The sequence below is a fragment of the Epinephelus fuscoguttatus genome, linkage group LG6 (genome assembly GCF_011397635.1).
Source record: "Epinephelus fuscoguttatus linkage group LG6, E.fuscoguttatus.final_Chr_v1".
NCBI classification, from domain to species: domain Eukaryota; kingdom Metazoa; phylum Chordata; class Actinopteri; order Perciformes; family Serranidae; genus Epinephelus; species Epinephelus fuscoguttatus.
The window spans coordinates 21,178,149-21,196,141 of record NC_064757.1 but is presented as its reverse complement, the minus strand read 5'-3'; the positions used below and the strand labels follow the sequence as shown (position 1 = coordinate 21,196,141).

The 17,993-nt window shown below is 41.0% G+C and overlaps 1 protein-coding gene across 1 annotated transcript in view; it reads left to right on the top strand.

The window, feature by feature from the left end:
• The window catches only part of iqgap2 (IQ motif containing GTPase activating protein 2), a 38,265-nt gene that overhangs the window by 3,404 nt on the left and 16,868 nt on the right, over window positions 1-17,993 (top strand). The window contains exons 2-15 of the mRNA XM_049577800.1: window positions 1,712-1,811; window positions 8,534-8,690; window positions 9,168-9,245; window positions 10,448-10,524; window positions 12,716-12,783; window positions 13,718-13,831; window positions 13,988-14,166; window positions 15,048-15,135; window positions 15,314-15,477; window positions 16,072-16,159; window positions 16,397-16,560; window positions 17,098-17,258; window positions 17,531-17,655; window positions 17,826-17,989. Of these exons, the coding sequence (XP_049433757.1) occupies window positions 1,712-1,811; window positions 8,534-8,690; window positions 9,168-9,245; window positions 10,448-10,524; window positions 12,716-12,783; window positions 13,718-13,831; window positions 13,988-14,166; window positions 15,048-15,135; window positions 15,314-15,477; window positions 16,072-16,159; window positions 16,397-16,560; window positions 17,098-17,258; window positions 17,531-17,655; window positions 17,826-17,989 (1,727 nt within the window). The remainder of the gene's footprint in view (window positions 1-1,711; window positions 1,812-8,533; window positions 8,691-9,167; window positions 9,246-10,447; window positions 10,525-12,715; window positions 12,784-13,717; window positions 13,832-13,987; window positions 14,167-15,047; window positions 15,136-15,313; window positions 15,478-16,071; window positions 16,160-16,396; window positions 16,561-17,097; window positions 17,259-17,530; window positions 17,656-17,825; window positions 17,990-17,993) is intronic.

Below are 17,993 nucleotides of genomic sequence, written 5' to 3'. Positions count from 1 at the left end.
GCCTACTTCCACTTCTGAAGAATAATTTAAAAAGTATCATAGTAAAAAGCAACACTGTTGCTTCAATTAAGGTGAGAGAGGAATGGTGGCAGAAAATTGCAAATTTAGTCAGGATATTTGGCAGTATGGCTCTGTTTTAGGACTCTGTCTTTCCTCAGGCCTACACAGAAAGCGCCCTTCCACGCGCCTACGTGGAAAGCCGCAAGGCAGCGAGTGCACACCTCTCCGCCCTGCCATGCACCTACATGGAAAGCCTAAGGCAGGGAGAGCAGCAACAAAGACCCCCAGGAACAGAACAGAGCAGCCTCAGTGGCAAACAGAAATGACATTGATAAGTCAGACACAGCATGAAAAGGAGGAGCTGGGGTGGAGGCGGGTTGCAGAGGAAGCAGGAACAGTAGGCAGTCCAGAGCAGTTTAAACAGGGTGCCATGAATGAGATTTGTCAATTGGTTGCATAGAAAGGAATCATGTGATCTATCAGCTGACTCCCTTCCGTCAATAGGCTGCTCCATCAGTTGATTGGGCTGTTTGAGATCAGCTGATGTAGCTGGGATGTGAGCTGGTCTTAACATCGTGTCCTGCCTGAACTAACACTGTGCTCAATTTGTGTAATTCAGTAGTTAATATATTTATTTTACCACTCTTATTTCTGATATGACAGCTGCACATTCCAGAGCTCCTAAACTTTAAACTTACTGTAGCAGATTTAAACGTTATACTCAAGAGCTACATTACCTATACTGACACTGTCCCATAATGAAGGACACTCAAAGTGAAACTAAGTGAAATTAATTTCATTGATTGGATATTATCTGTGATGATGAATAACAATAGAATCCTATTAGCTGTAATATTTCCTATCTGACTGCAGGAAATCAGGACCAAGCATAAAAACATTCCCCAGAGTTGTAACGTTATTGTATGGTTTGAAGGAGTTATACCACATTTCATATGAAAGTAAACATCATGCTGATTAATAATATAGTGAACTATTAATGTAATAATGCTAGTCTGTGATTTTTTTTCTTTTAGAAGGCTTATTTTTTAGCCAGCATGAGCAGATGGACCAGAGAACACTACAAGCACATTAAATATTTCAGTTAGAGCAAATGTGCAAATAAAATAAATCAAAATTCTTGCTCTTATATATTGTAGGTTCCCATGTAGGAAAAAAAACATGTGACACTATACATGCAGTATCGCTACTGTAACTGCACAGCACAAGCTGGAACAGTCCATTTATAACATTTCCCCTGTGCTGAGAATCTAAACACTGTAGAGTGACGCTACTCAAAGGAGCTGTGAAAAGAGCTTTTTAGCTGATTTCAAGCCGAAACTCAGAACATAATAAACCGGTCCCGACCAGGTTAGGTCTGCAGCATGTTGATCTAGAGAGGTTAAAAGAGAGTCACTTTCGTAGGACAGAAAACTCTGGCTTTAGATTCAACCTACTTCACTAAGCCACTAATCTCACTACGTGGTAAAGCTCTCTGTTTATGTGTTGTTGTTGTTGTTGTTTACATTTGCCATATTGTTACATGTATCAATGTCATAGAATACTCTCATTAATATCATGATAATACTCTCACCCCCAGACATGCTTTGATTTTAATCACATGTAATTAAGACTGATACAAAAACACACTAGTATGTCGACTAATGAAATACAATGACAGTGACATGATTATGAATTTTCTTTCCTTTTTCAGCCATTCAGGATGATGAGAGGCTGTCAGCGGAGGAGATGGATGAGAGGAGACGGCAGAACATCGCCTATGAGTACCTGTGTCACCTAGAGGAGGCCAAACGGTAGGACAGGAGGAGGAGGGAAAAAACCTTGAAGATGAGAGGAGCTTAATGGCACATGCTGACTAAACGCAGCCATTTACCTTTATGATGTTTACTTTGTCACAACTCAGACATCGCAGGGATTACATTGGGTGTGGTTTGGGTCAAGCATTCGGTTTGTTTAATATTTGATCATGCAGAACAAATTTGTAGTATAAATTTGTGTATTTAATGAACACTGTTATGCAGTTATAAAAACAGCAGGGTGTGGTTGAGAAATTAAGTGGCGGAGAGAAAGGGAGGGGTATATCAGAAGGGAAGAAAGCAGTATGTATTAAATAATTTTCATAGTAGCATGAAGCTGTAATGACAGATAAAGGCAGAATCAGCATGCACGTGAGATGATGGCACGGAGCTGTGAGCATTCATGACAACGTGTGCCCGATTAAGACATGGGAGATGCTGAGTTAGTGGAAAGAGTCGCTCTCTTTCCACTGTGCACCAAACCTCACTGGTGGCTGAAATGATCACATAAAAAACTGAAAATCTAGAGAGTTTGTTGACAAATTTCTCAGTGGGGTTATACTTTCAGATGGTTTGTAATAGTTTTAACAGGAACCTTTCAAAAGTAAATGAATCTAAAGACAGCATAAACCTGATGAAGACTTTTTTCTTGTAAGGTGCCTGAGCAAAGCTAAAACTAAACCACTTCCTGTCTTCTTCACAAGCAAGAAGGAACAGGAAATGCAATTATGCCTCTTTTTATTCAGTGATTTTGTGACAACCTCACCCGATCACAGAAAGATTGACAATTGATGTCTGGACCTACTATAGCATGTTGCCTTGTGGTGATTCAGCAGTCATGCTTCTTCTTGGGACACTCTTTATATGAGTGTGTTTACAGCTTCATTTACATCAGCATTTCCTCAGATTATTGTTTGACAACTGAACTTGCACTTTGACTCAGTACAGGCTGTTTGAATAGCCTACATTATCTGCTTATGTCACAGGATAATAAGGGTCTGCAAGGGCAGGTTGGCTAGACCAAGCACAGATTCAGTCAACCATCATCATAATCGGGCCACGCCTAGATTATCGCACATTTTTCTTTTTTTAGTGGGCTGAGAAAACTTGCTCAGCTGCACTGAGGCATTTTAAGGAACAGGTGCTTTGGTATTGCAGTACAGTCACCCTCAAAATGACCACTGTGATTTAACGCTCACGTGCACACACACTCACACACTCTCACTTTCACTTTATAGCTTCCTGTTTTTCCATCCATGTGCTACTGACTTTTCTACACTCCTGTCAGTTGTGGAGTGGAGCCTCTATTCTGGGAAAGGTGTCACATTAGATTAGGATTAACACAGCTGCTAATGAAGGCGTCTGCCACAGAGAGCATTAGGTCCTGCTCTCTGGGGTCAGGAGTCAGCAGTCACTGAAACAAGGAAGTCATGTAGAAGTAACTCTTTTAGTGTACCTGGGTTATAATCTTACAAGAGACATTGTTTAATTATCTACCTATGTTTTTGTTTACACTGTTAAAAATGTCAGAGGTGGTCGAGAAATAATCTTTTAATAGCTGGAAAAATAAACATAGAATTAATCCGTGCAACTCCTGCAACATAAATCAAGTATTCTCGACCCAAACAACTGCATTAAAAGTACGAAACAGACAAGTCCATCATTTCCTTTGATTCAAAATAAAACATTTTTGACAGTGTACCTGCAGGGAAATGCTTTACAATTGCACGTTTGCAATAGCTGCGACCTACATTTAAAATTTCAGCCTCTTAGGGCAAAACTTTGACTGCCAGAGGGTGGGAAAATTTTGTGGACGGACTAGCCAGCCGACAGCAAGCTATAAAGCTGCAGATAGGAGCTAATAAGGAACTCTGCTGAGCCCAGTGATGCCTCCCACAACAGTCAACGATAAATGACCTGCAAGGCTCAATGATAAACGGGATGGACAAAAGGGGACATGGCAAAGTGGTGTGTGTATGTGTATATCTGTCAATTTGTTTTTATGTGTTTATAAAGTCTGGTCCTGTTACGTGAATCTGTTTAAAAGTTATGCACCTTTTAGTTATAGGCCACTCCCTTTGTTGCCAGTTGGCAGGATCATCACTTAATCGTCTTTCAACAAAATCTTGTGCAAGTCTTTGAATCCATTTGGAAGTTATGCACCTTTTTCCAACTGGCCCCTCCTATTACTACACCCGCTTTTAGCCAGTTTCCATGAACACAAACACACACCTTCACATACACACACTTGACCTCCATGCCAAATTCCTCTCCAAAGGGTGGGGGAATTTTTGTGGACTGACGAGCTATAGAGCTGCTGGTTGCAGCCTAGAATTGTATCTGAAATGTGTAATTATTGGTAGAACATTGGATAAGCTAATAAGGTTATATGGGAGGTTAGATTTTATAATATTCCAGATGATTGTTGTCCTTTGTGTAACTTGTAGATGTCATGTGTACAGGTTTTGGCAGTGAACTTAAAATGTCAGTGAAGTTGTGAAGGACATCCCAATCTTATCTGTTGCATCCACCTTTTCCACAGCAGACAATTTGCCTTGTCATAGCAGGAAAAGCACAGGTGTTACTAATGACAAGTACTATTCAAGTGTCCTGGTAAGTCATGACAAGGTGATACCAGGACCCTGAAACTCGGCTACATATAATTTAGCCAAATTTCCTATTGTGACATGTCAGAATATCTTCTGTGAAACACAGACTCAACTAAAGCAAGCCTTGTCCAGTTACTTTACAATCTCTTGTTAACTGTAAGTCATTGCCAGAAACGCTGTATTGCTCTCTGTTAAACAGTGGGACCTTTATCCAGCACACTGTGGTGGAGCAGCATGAGCAAATAAAGAGCAACCAGCAGTTTCAATGAATATGTCCTTACAGCCAACATAGGTGTGACACAATGTTAAGCGACACCTGTGGTTTAAGAAGACAGTTACTTTGCTTCCAGTGCCTTACGTGACATTAGGTCAGCTAAGTGCAGGTTGGTGTAATAGTGCATGTAAATCTAATTTTGTTTTGGCTAAAATGCTCTTTACATATACATTGCCCACATGCTTTGTTGTTCAAAGTCCTCTTGAGAGCACTTGGTCTATTGCTAAGTTTCACTGTTTTTGATGTTGTCAGTTAGTAGACACACCCTCTTACAGAACACACACACACACACACACACACACACACACACACACACGCAAATGAGACTTTGTACCCTCATTGGAGAGTAAACAGTCGATTGTTTAATTTTTAGCTTTTTTTCTATGGTGACACTTTTGGTTTGCTTCGATACAGGTCCACGCCAGGATATCTAGAGTCAAGGATATTATCCTGACTTTCAGACACACCCTACCCAGCCACTACATTTCTCTCATGACACATACACACGCAGGCAGCCACACAAACACAAACTCATGACTAGCATGACTAAGCTTTATGACGCAAGTCTTCAGAGGACACTCTGTATGTGATCTGAAATACTGTAGCTGAAAACCAAAGAGTTTAGGTCACTAATAAGTGTGTTGATGTGAGACAGATTTAAGTCCCAGATTCCAGAAAGCGGTGTTTTGTTTCACCGTGTGAGTCGCAGATTGGACAATGACAGGAAGGCCTGCTTTGGAGGGGTTGTAAACAGGAGTGTTAGCCTGTCATGCTTCAGGAGACGAGTTCTCCCGACATTGTTTTAAGTACAGGAAGTGAAGTTTCACAGGAGAGCTCTGTTACCCACGCAGGATGTTCCTTTGACTGTGTTCCCGCCGTTTTTTTCTCTGTTATCTTGACTTCATTTGCCCCTCTATATCAGTAGGTTACTTTTATGGAGATATGAAACTTTGATCTGCATCACTGCTTTGCCCTGGTTGGCACGCACATGTGTGTCTGTTTCTTAGTCATTCAGTGCCAATCAGACGTTCTCTGACATGCAGCGTTGTGTGCGGGCTGAGGGTTAACTGATACTGATACCACAATATCATTTGCTGGATACTGGGCCAAAAAATGCCTGTGTGACACTGATGATTGCATCACTGCTGCCTTAAGTTTAGACAGACGATTATTTTTATGACCAGTTATTTTCCTGGTCAATTGATTTATTGATCAATCCATTTGATCTATAAAACATCAGAAAAAAAGTATAAAATATGTGCGGCACTTTACAAGTTTACAAAATTGATGTCGTTAAATGTCTCGTTTTGTCCGACAAATTGTCCAAAACCCCAAAATATCAAATGTACTGTAATGTAAAGAAGGAAAAGCACGACGTTTTCAGAGAAGCAGATCCCATAAAAGGCATTTTTGCTTGATAATGATCAATCAATTCTAAAACTACTTGTTTTGGGGTTTTTTTTTGGTCAATTGCTTAATCAGTTAATTGATTAACTGATGCAGCTCTGTTTGAGTTTACCTAATGTTGGACTTTAATCTTTGATAAAGTGGTGGGCCAGATACTAATTTCTTGATCCCAAATCCCTAAGTCTGAGCTGTGACCGGAGCATGTAACTAATGCATTCCTCATGTGAGGAGAAATTATATTTAAAAACAATTTTCCACAGAAAGAAGTAGCGTATTCCATTATTTGTAATATTAGCATCTTAATGCTTTAAGATAGATGTATCAGTAGAAGGAAAATGCAGTGACTATCTTTACTTTTCATTCTATAAAACCCCACAGATAAGGCAGAGGTCTTCCTCTTGCATAATCTACAGCATCAGCTGACATGATTCTTTACGAAGATGCTTTATTCCTCAATGTGCCTCACTTACACTCTCCACTGGCTTTGTGTTGACAGTGCATGATGTGTTGTGGTTGTCCTTTTAATGTGCTGACACATATTTTGGCAGTCTGGATCCTTGGAGCACCCACACAGCCTTAATTAACACAAACAAGGTGTCTGTGTGCACGCATGTGGGAGGGAAAGATGTACTGCTTGCAGACACAAAGGTAGGAGCTGCTGGTATGAATAAAACCAAGGAGCCAAACGTAAGGAAGCTAAATCACTTAGCACTGTACACTGGGAAAGGGATCAACTCAGTTGTAGGATACCAAGCGAAAAGGTTAAAGCACATTAACAGTTGTGTTTGTAGACAGAGGTGTAGCCATGGCCCACAATAGTAAATACAGTGTCACTTCCAGGCAGTAAGATAATGTGTAACAGATTTTCAGCCCATGATGATTCACTGTGCTCACAAATCATTGACTAGCTCTTTGGAATGGATTTTTCCTAATATCTCTGGGAATCGTCTGGCACCGGCCACCTGAACCTTTCAAAGGGAAATTACCTCAGTTTGAAAGAAGGTCAACATTATTTTAACACAAGCTGAATATGCTCTATTCAGTTTTAGTTTCTACGTATGTCAGTCATCTGTGTTATCATCCCTTGTAGGAAATAAAAAACACTTTTTCTCTTGTGATAACACATTGATGTGTTGCGGAAGTGAAACACATAAACTCTCACCAGTGATCAAATTAGGCTTTAGTCTTTAGTGTTAGACATCTTGCTCCCTGTTTACCTCTTTAACCTCACATTGTCCACTCAACAAGTCAGCCCAACCTTTAACCTTTACGTGGTCCAAAGCTCAAACTGTAAGTCCGCAGCCCCCTCCCTAAAGCATGCCGGGCTCAGTGTGGGTGCTGCCTGTAACAATGCCCAGTTCTCACCGGCCCACAGTCTACTTTGTTGCTCTGTTTAACCAAAAAATATTTCATTTAATCAAAGCAGCACTGACACACTTAATCAATACTGTACATCTGGAGTCTTTACAAACTTTGACATGAAATCATATTTATTACTGACTCACTACTCTACTGTACTGTAAGTGCCATGAATGACGGCAAGACATTCTTACTTATTCTGATTTATATTTGTATGATCTTGGCCCACTGTTTTTAGTTTTTGCCTGGATCAGAAGGACAGCAGGTGCAGGGAAAGCCAACTCTGACTTGTAGACTACACGCAGGCATTCAGCCACGTCATAAATTGCACTGCACACTGTGGAAGATCTTGGTGGCAGGGTAAACAGAGTAGACTGATGTTTGTTTATACTCTGGATATAACCATAGCCAGCTGCTTAGTATTACAGAGAAGCCCGAAACTATAATGGTCATGGCGATTTAACTGGAAATCTGGTCAGTCATTTAGATTACCTGCGCTCTTACTGTACTTTTTAATTAGTCATTTATTTAGAAATGTATGATAGTGGTGTAAGACAATATTGATACACCCGAGTATCTCAATGTTTTATCGCAAAAACAATCAGTTTTTAATTAACCTATATGCAAAGTTTTGTGGCAGTAGTTCATTTTGTGTTGTGTTTGAACCCTGGACTGCAAGATCCGTCAGTGTTGTAATCTACCTTCAGCCATTTTACTCTTCCACTCCAGCGTAGCAACATATTGCTAGCATAAACACACAGAACTCGGGCTTGTGAAACAGGCAAAAGTCACAGAGGGCGCACTGCTAGCTCCTAAAATTAGATTTTTAAAAGATGGAAATATATCACCTTGCTTACAGAATTGCAGTATATCACAATATATTGAATCATACCCATATATTGTGACACATACTGTATTGCCAGATTCTTTCCAATGCACCGCCCTAATGTATAATAACTTCTTCAAAAGCAGTTTTTCCACTGAGGTCATTTTGTTTGCAGGATTTGAACATTAGAATTGCTTCTGAAAATCCTCTTCCTGATGTGAGATCAATATTTGTGGACTCTCAGGTGGATGGAGGCCTGCCTAGAGGAGGACTTGCCCCCAACCACAGAGCTGGAGGAGGGACTGAGGAATGGCGTGTACCTGGGCAAACTTGCCAACTTTTTCGCGCCCAAGATGGTGTCTGAGAAAAGGATCTACGACAGAGATCAGGCCCGCTATAAGGTACACTTCCACTCTTTTGCATTTAAACCCCTATCCATCTTCCCTTTTCGGTAAGGGCATAGTTGTGCTAAATTTGCATTTTTCACCAGCTTACATACAGACAGGAAGACTGTTTTCAGATCTTTCAGGCGCTTCCTGACAGTTTTCAACTGATTCACACAGGAAAGGGAGAAAAGTGGCAGGCGAGTGTTAGGGCCCACGTCAAAAATGTGAGAGTGAGATTTTTTTAGCTTGACTTTGAGCTTGGTTTTATTCCTCTTTGAGAAATTGTAAACAAACCTTATTAGACCATTAGATGCTGTGATAAGTGTAGCAGTCAGCCTGAGCTGCACAAGTTGCAGCACTATTTGTACATACCATAACAACCTTTTTATCGGTTTTTCATGTTGCAGAGGTGAAGTTTTGAACCATTTCTTTACACTTCCTCATATTGATACAGCTTCATTTATATGTTTGATCTGCTGTTTTCATCTTTAGAGCAAAGGGCTGCACTTCAGACACACAGACAACACAGTGCAGTGGCTTAGAGCCATGGAGTCAGTGGGTCTCCCTAAGGTAAGGAACTTGCACAGCCATCAGTAATGCAGACTCGGGTTTCCTGTTTTACAAACAGGCATATAAACATGTTCAGTATACAAACAAATGTAAGCCATCAATCAGTCATCACATCGTAAGAAAAGACAGATTTTGTTACATTAAGTCCTCTATTTTCAGAAGAATTAAAGCTTTTGCAACACTTAAACAGTTCTGTTAGAGTATGTGCTAAGTCAAAAAAAATAATTTCAACATCTCTGTGAGATTCCGTAACACGTACAGTAGAGAACAACATATAAGAGTTGAGAAATCATCTTATGACTTCTTATAACAAAGAATTCATAGCTTCAACTAAGACAGAGTAGGATCCATCCATTCAGTAAAATCCAAAACAAGGACAGGGTATAATCAGTGACAGTTGCAGAATAAATTTCAACCCTACGACTACAATAAGACTGTTTCTTCAGTTTTGTAGTCATTTAAGGTAAAAAGCTGCAGAGAGTCAAGGGTAAACAAATATTTAATCAATTACCAGGACCTTTCCTCACATGGTGCACACACGCATTACGTGCATCTGTACGAATGTAAACAAAGACAGATAAAATTGTAATGAGGGTGCGGCAGCTCCAACAGAACAGTATTAACCTCATTACATTTTTTATGAGATGACACAAAGACTTCAGCGAGGTGTATCCTGGTAATGAAAATGAGGTAGAATTGGTACCCACTTATCTGTGTTGGCTTTTTATAGCAGTTTAATCAGCAGTTTTTATGAACAGCCTTTCTAGGAATTGTCGCTCTGATAACGTGTAGCTTCTGCTGTTACATCGTTACCTGTCTTTCAGCAAAACCATGGTGTTGAGAGAGCATTATTCAGGTGTGGAAAACAGACAAAGAAACGTTTTATGACAACTGACTGTCCCTGACTGGGACAGGTTGAGTAATACATACCATGAGCAGTGATATAATGGGCCTATAGAATATAATGCAGCCCATTGCAATAGCACTGCAATAAATACGACCTCAGATACCTTAAGATGCCAGTGGCTGGTGTTGATTCAGCTCTGTGGTATTGAAAATTATGTGGGTCACATGGCATTGCAGTGCCTCATGCATCCATAGTTTATGGATATTGTGCTCCTGTTTGGCTGCAGCAGAATAAAGAGTGTCAAGACACTGATGATACGAGAGTGACTGATGTGTATTGTGGTTTCTGCTTTCAGATATTCTATCCCGAAACGACAGATGTGTATGATCGCAAAAACATGCCCAAGGTGGTATACTGCATACATGCACTGAGGTAAGAATAAAAGGATTCCAAAAACAGTGATTTTTCACTTTACGCTCTTCATGCATTTTTCACTTCTGACAGCATGATTGCTCACTCATCGTTAAAGTCTTTTGTGCAGTGGCAGGGTACCCAGCTGCTATTTTCCAGAAGGTGACACACCTAAATGTTGCGTGTGATTTAATTTCCAAGAAAGAAATGAAAACCAGTGGGCAAAACTGTTTTTTTTTTGTTATAGTTGACCTGAATAGTGCTGGTATCTGGTAGCTGGAATTACTCTGTAAGCTATTGGGCAAATTAGATCCAGTGAGCAGTCTGCTCATACTCTTTGTCACTGACAGGCTACCCACTTTCTAATTTGGGTGCATTTACTTTCCCTCGATGGTTATAGCAGACAGTGTCAAAACACTTTGGTTTGACTTTGACACGTTCGAGGTTTAAGTGGTTATTGTCTATTTCACACAGCAGAGTGTTCGTTCAAACTGCAACAATATAGAACAGCTCATATGTGGGTGCCACTGCTTGCATTAACATTTGTATTACTATGTGGCATTAAGGTATGGCCTCTTTTTGTTCCCATTAGGTTCAACCTCTAATTCATATGTCAAGAACAGAAACAGTAGTTTTTAAGTGATTTGAAACAGGAACTGGAAAATGTTATTTCTACTTAGGTAAGGCAGAGAGAGTGCTACTTGTCAAAAACAGACCTGTTTATGATTCGTCTTAAGTAGGTCATAGGTACAGTATATTATACAGCACCATGCATTTGGCTATAGGCAGTTGTTGTTGCAGTGTGGCAAGTTCACATGCTTTTAGTCCCTGTATTGGCTGTTTCTCATACTCTTTTAGTCATTGGCTAGTTGGCAATTCAATTACTTTAAGCATTTTTTTTAGACTTTGTTGCTGAAGTTTATTTTGAACACTTTTGATGAGCCTAACCACTCTGTGCACGCTGCCTCTATAAACATCTGCAGCATGTAATTGGGGGCTTTCTGGTAAATTGAATGTGGTGGTTCAGTGCTCGACTCGTTACTTTTAGTCTCACCACAAAGAGTAAATTCTTTGTCATGGTTTCGGGTTTGTGAAAAACGCCATGATGCTGTAAAAGAAAACTTGGTGGTCATACTGTAACGTGGGTGGCTCGAGAATTACACCCACAGGCTTTCGTTTTTTTAGTTGAGATGATTGAATGAAGTGAAGGGTCATTTTTATCTATCTGACCCATCCAATGAGCCAAACACACATTTTAGGGAGTGGCTATGTGAGCTGCTGGGAGTGTTTTCTCTGTTGTAGTGTTTTGGTCAGGTCCTGAGGGAATTGGTTTCCTTCCCTGCTCATGCACACACGTGCTCTTCCTTCCTGCGAGTCCCGCTTATGTCCCACAAGGACCCAGTGAATAGTAAGACATGGAGGCAAAGCAGCGGATGCTCAGGCACATTCAATGTGGTGGAATACTGAAAGGGAACACAATATAATGGGGGGAAAACATAGCTTACAAGTGGATTATGAAACACTTGCTGGTAGAGCTGTAGGGCTTAATTTGTTGTGTTAAAAAAGAGGAAACATGGATATAAACAGGGAGGATCCGCGGTCTGGAGAACGTTCTTTGCTCCAAGCTAGTCAGCTGATTGTCAGTAACCCCTGTGGCTTGTAATCGGCCACCTTCATTAATCCTGGTCAGCTGGTACTGTGTTTGTATCTCAGAGTCAATCAGCTGCCTGCACGTTAAAACATTACCCTTTGTATAAGCAGAGTTTAGATAGCTGACCAAAAGCCCCCTGTGTCCCAAGGACAGAGTGCATTTCATGTTTACAGACACTGTGTGACTAAAGGGCAGAATAACCAGCTACTGCAACTGCTCCATTCAGAGCTATGCTGGTGCCAGAGCTGCCTTAAATATCTATAATTCATGTCCACTTATCAGGTACCGGCGGGAAGATGAAAGTTTTATGAAGTTTCCAGCCACCTGCTTGTTGATTTGGTTGCTCAGTGGTGGACTGTGCTGGCTGACTGCTGTCAGATGGTGCTGGCTGCAATGTGAGCTGACACTCCCCCCCTGTGGTGAAAGTGTAACATAGGTAGAAATAAAAGGCCATCAGGAGGAATCGCAATTTAGTTTTCATCAGATTGTCCCAAGCTTCTCAGTGCTTTTTTATTTTATTCATTTTGTTTGTGTGTGTGTAAACCTTATGATTTATTTCAGCTTGTACCTATACAAACTTGGCATCGCACCACAGATCCAGGACCTGCTGGGGAAAGTGGCCTTTACAGGTAACATCAGTAGAAATCTGCTTCAGTAGAATCAATCAATGGAGGAAACAATGAAGTTATTAATTGCTTCAAAGTGAAGGATAAATGTCGCCTGAGGGCTTTTTGAATACTGATGAGTACACGCCTATTGCACGTGTTCATTTAATGAGAATCCTCTTTGTGTGGGAGGTGATTTTATTTACTCGTCTTGTTGGGATTTAATTGAAAAACGCAAAAGAATGTCATCATGTGCTCTCAAGCATGAAATGTTTTTTAGGGATTTCTATAAACATCTCGTCTATAATTTAGATGTTTGAATTAGCCGACATTTCAGTTCATCAAAATATCCCCTGCAGCCTATCAAATGACACTGAATATGGCGCACAAACTACCAAGCTTAAAAGCGTTTGACATTGGATTGTTCTGATGAAGCCTCAGGGCTTTTCAGTCACTCCTGAACAGTTTTTATTTTTTTCCCAATTTTAACTTACTTCAATAGCACTTTGGGGAAAATGCATTTGCAAGGATTCACACACTGAGTATGGTGATGAACACGTCAAGAGTTAAAGGCCCGCCACACCAACGAAATCTTTAACAGTATCTATGAATATATTGTTTTAAAAATAGTTTGTACTCAAGTGGATGGCAGAGTCCACACCACATCTGTAAAGACAATGACAGTGGCAAATGATACTGCTGGGATCACTTTGAGAGTGAATTTGAACAACGATAGAAACACTGACAGCCAATCAAAAGTCATCCAAATTTACACTGCATCACAGGTGGAGCAAGTAAATTTAGGGAATTCTACTTTTCATTTGATGATTGTGCCAAAGCAAGAGAAAAAAACAATCACATTAAATTGTATCTCATGCAGTATATTTTAGCCTTTCCCATGCAATACTCTCTAACAGCACAGTTTTCCCTAATATTCATGTATAAATCTGTCTTCCAGAGGAGGAGATCAGTAACATGAGGAGTGAGCTGGAGAAGTACGGCATTCAAATGCCAGCTTTCAGTAAGATTGGAGGCATCCTAGCCAATGAGCTCTCAGTGGATGAAGCTGCCTGTAAGTCCTCTAACTAAATCTCTATCCATGTTTTTGCCAGAAGCTCCACAAGATGGAGAGTTAGCGTCTGACATAGTTGACTTAGTTTGTGTTGTTTGTTTCCTAATGTCTTTTTGGCCAACACTAACATGTCTGCAAATACTCTGTTGTCCTCAGTGCATGCTGCTGTGATCGCCATCAATGACGCGGTGGACAAAGGTCAGACATCTGTGACAATGGGAGCCCTGAATAATCCTAATGCAATGCTGAGGAATATCCAGGAAGCTCTGGGCCAAGACTACCAGGACACTCTGAGTCAGGCCAAGGCTCGTAAGCAGGATCAGTCGTCGGGGAGGGTGAGACACCTTATACACACTTGAGTGACCTCTAATTTTTCATTGTCATCATTTAACGTTGGGTTCATGACTGGCTTTCTGTGGAAGGCTTGATTAGACTTTTACTGTCTTTGTAACAACGTTTGTTTAGTTTCTCTCTCGCTTACCTACTCACTAAACTCTATCACTCTCTGTTTCACTCATTTTTTTGGACTTGTGAGATGTTCCATTACATAAATGTCATTTGGAAACATTAAATGTCAATCAACAAAGAAAAAAAAGAAAACCTCTCAACTAAAGCTATTGTATGCAATGTCACATCTGTACTTAATTCAGGGTGGGAACGGGGTCACAAAGCCTGATCTAAGTGTGTTGATGCATTCAGGTTGACCACAAACAGATGTTTAGCCCTCTGTGTTGGGCTGAAGGTAGTGCCACTGAACTGAAATTACAAAATAGCAAACTATAAAATATTGAGACCACATTTGAACTGATTGAAACTTGACTGCTGACTGCTCTGAACCAATGATTCTGACTGCAGTGTCTAGTAGTGCTGCTAACTTTAACAACTGAGGAAATACCCACACTGAGGTCTGAAAGGGGTTGCCTGCACTGACTCACTCCACAGGCCTTGCCAGCACATTCCAGTGGCTGCTGTGTCAGCTGTACTTCACCAAACACAAACCCTCCGCGCCATCCGGCATCTCGCCTCCCATTCTCGTCACCAATACTGAACAAACAGGAGCCATCCAATTTCACATGCTGGCTGAAATGTGATGTGTAAAATGTGCAACTTACTCAGTATGGGTGGAGAAAAAAAATAACGCGATAAAGTAAAAATCAAACATGCTACACGAAATGAGTATCAAATATATGTATGTTTTTCCTCCTCCCTTAATTAGCGCGCCTCAATTGCTTCTGAAGAAAGAGATGTTTATGAGGAGCTGCTGACTCACCAGGAGATCCAGGGCTGCATTGACATTGTCAACAGTAAGGACTTTCCCTCCCACATGACACTTACATACTTCTTTTTCCCCAAAACACTGTTCGATTCCATGAATGAAACTGCATAGAATTTGTTCGTTTGAGTATGGTACTTATCTGAAAGACAATAAAAGAAAATGTATTATCCCTAAAGGAAGTCTGTTTTTGTTTTTCCTGTCTGCAGCTCAGGCAGCAGTGAGGCAGGTGAATGAAGCGGTGTCGGCCCAGGACGAGGCTGCTCTGTTTGCTGCACTGAGGCTTGAATCTCTGGCCTTGTTGGGCGTGCAGGAGTCAAACTGTCGCTGGTACCTGGAACACTTTACCACCTACTGCCAACATAAATCCAAGGTATACTAATGCAGAGCTTGTTTGCTCATTTGTTTCCGGCTCAGGGCCTTAGAGACCAGAACAGTGTTTTGTTTTGTTCTTCAAACAGCTAGTTAATTTAATTCATGTTGTTGAAGGTGTGCAGTAAATTAGCCTGGCTAAAATGAATAAAGCAGTATTTTTGGTGTCTGAGGGTCATGGTGCATATAAATTATCTCAGAGGAAAGTGTTTCAAGAAGTGTGTGAGCTAGGAACAAATCATACACGTTTACAGTGTTGTCTGTGACCCCCAGTCTAAACAGGACAATTTGGGGGTTATTTTTTTTGTCCATCTGGCAAAGCGGATCGCCTTCCATTTCTAAGTACTGCTATGAGCATGCAGCACTTCATTGGCTGAGCACAAGTGGTTTAGACACTGATGGACTGTAGCTGTTTCTGTTGTGCTGATGTCGCCACCCAGGCAGTGAATACATTGCATTGTCAACAACTAACTTAACCACAGTTCAAATGGACACCACCGGGCACATTCCCTTCACGACTCTCAACTAAAACATGTTGAATAATCATGGAATCTTAGTGGTATCTCTCTGATGTACTGCAATCTTTGTGCTGCAGGATGGAGGGAGGGCCGTGATGATGGACAAAGAGGAGATTCAAAGAGTTGTCAGCTCCTGTAATGACTTTGCTGAGGCGGAGAAAAGAAGTAAGCACATTTTTGTTACTTACCATAGACCTTTATTAACACATGGTTTCTGGTCAGTTGAAAATCTCACATGTACCCACTATCACACTTCTCAAAGCACACATGTAGAGTCTATGTTCCATTGCACAGCTCTTTAAAGGCAATTCAACATGTAATTATAAGGCAAAGAAGAAATGTAATTTTTGCTTTGGGTTATCTGCAAGACATCTGACTATCTGTGATAATTTTCTTGACCAGAGCTCGAGGCAGTCACTGCGATCAATTCAGCCATTCGTCTTGGCAACGCAGCGGAGACGGCAGAGGAGCTGATGAACCCTGAGGCACAACTGCCAATTGTCTACCAAACTGCTGCCAACCTCTATCAGGCTGAGCTTTTCAGTTTGCAGCTACAAGGGGGGCGGGTAAGACATCGTGCTCTCTCTGATACAGATAGGCTTACAGACGGGGAGATCAGTGCTCTATACATATAATGTACGGTTAAACTTCAATTACTTGCTTAAATCACTGAAATGAGCGGGCCTATATTCGGGACAGGCCTTTAATTCCTTTCACACAATACTGTTGCTCAGCCAAGATTAGGAAGTACAGACAAGTTGTTTATATAAACCAGTATGAATATTACTTGTTTAAAAAATAGGCTTCAAATAAGATATCAATTATGAATCATTCATTTGATCTAGCTCCAACAGACATCAGAGGGAGTGTGTTACAGCACCTGGCATACAGACACAATGTCACTTTATTCCACTAAAACAACACTCACAACTTGGATTAATTTTTGTGATAAACCCTTTTGATTCTTTTGATCTGAGGACCCTTACAGACTAAAGCCACACTGGGCTAGTAAACGGGACCAGGCGTTTAATCAAAAGCCTGGTCCCAATTAAAGTTTTTACTGTCACTTCATGCTTGTGATTGAAACCTTTTCTGTTTATTAGGCTGGTTTGAGCCATGAGGAGCTGAGTGTAGCTGTGGAGATGCTGTCAGCTGTAGCAGTGCTGAATGAGGTGCTGGACACCAAAGACCCCCAGGCTGTGATCGAGCAGCTAACAGATTCTCCTCTGGGCTTCACCAACATGGACCAAGACAACCTCAACAGGTGAGATGGCTGAGTTGTTCTGTAGCTGAGACTCCTGCTCACCCCATGGTCACATTATTTAGTGATGATGGTTGTGATCGTGTTCTTTCAGTATTGGTTTGTTTTTGCTGCAATTGCAGCACTTATTGAAGTTAAATTATGGTGGTACTGTATGGTTTTAGGAGCAACAAGTAAATTTGATTAAAACAGGAATAATGTCTTTTAGGTTGCATCCCTCTCCACTGGTACTTTGCTAACACTAGGATGGGCTTTTTCATGCACCTCTCCCACAGGTATGCTGACACTCTCATCAAACTGCGAGGCGAGGCTCTTGCCCAGGGCCAAGAGTTTCTCACCTGGAATGATGTTCAAAAATGCATCGACACAGTCAACGTTCAAGTCCAGGAGGAGCATGAACGTAAGAAAGTCTTTCAGATTTCTGACTATGTTACACAGTGTAATCTGTGGACATTTAAGGATTATTAAGCCACCGGTTTTAAACCTAAGCAAAGGATTTATTTTACATACGACTATGTTTAAAGACACTGACTCATCAAGTATAAATTGGTTGTTGTGTTTTACTCCCAGGCATCATAGCTATAGCTGAGATCAATGAGGCGCTGAATTCAGGTGATCATCAGCAGACACTTGCAGCCCTGCTCCTCCCAACAGCCAAGTTGACAGGGGTGAACGCGGCCACAGCCAAACACTACCACGATGTCCTTCAGTATACCAAGCAACTCCTTTGCCAGGTAT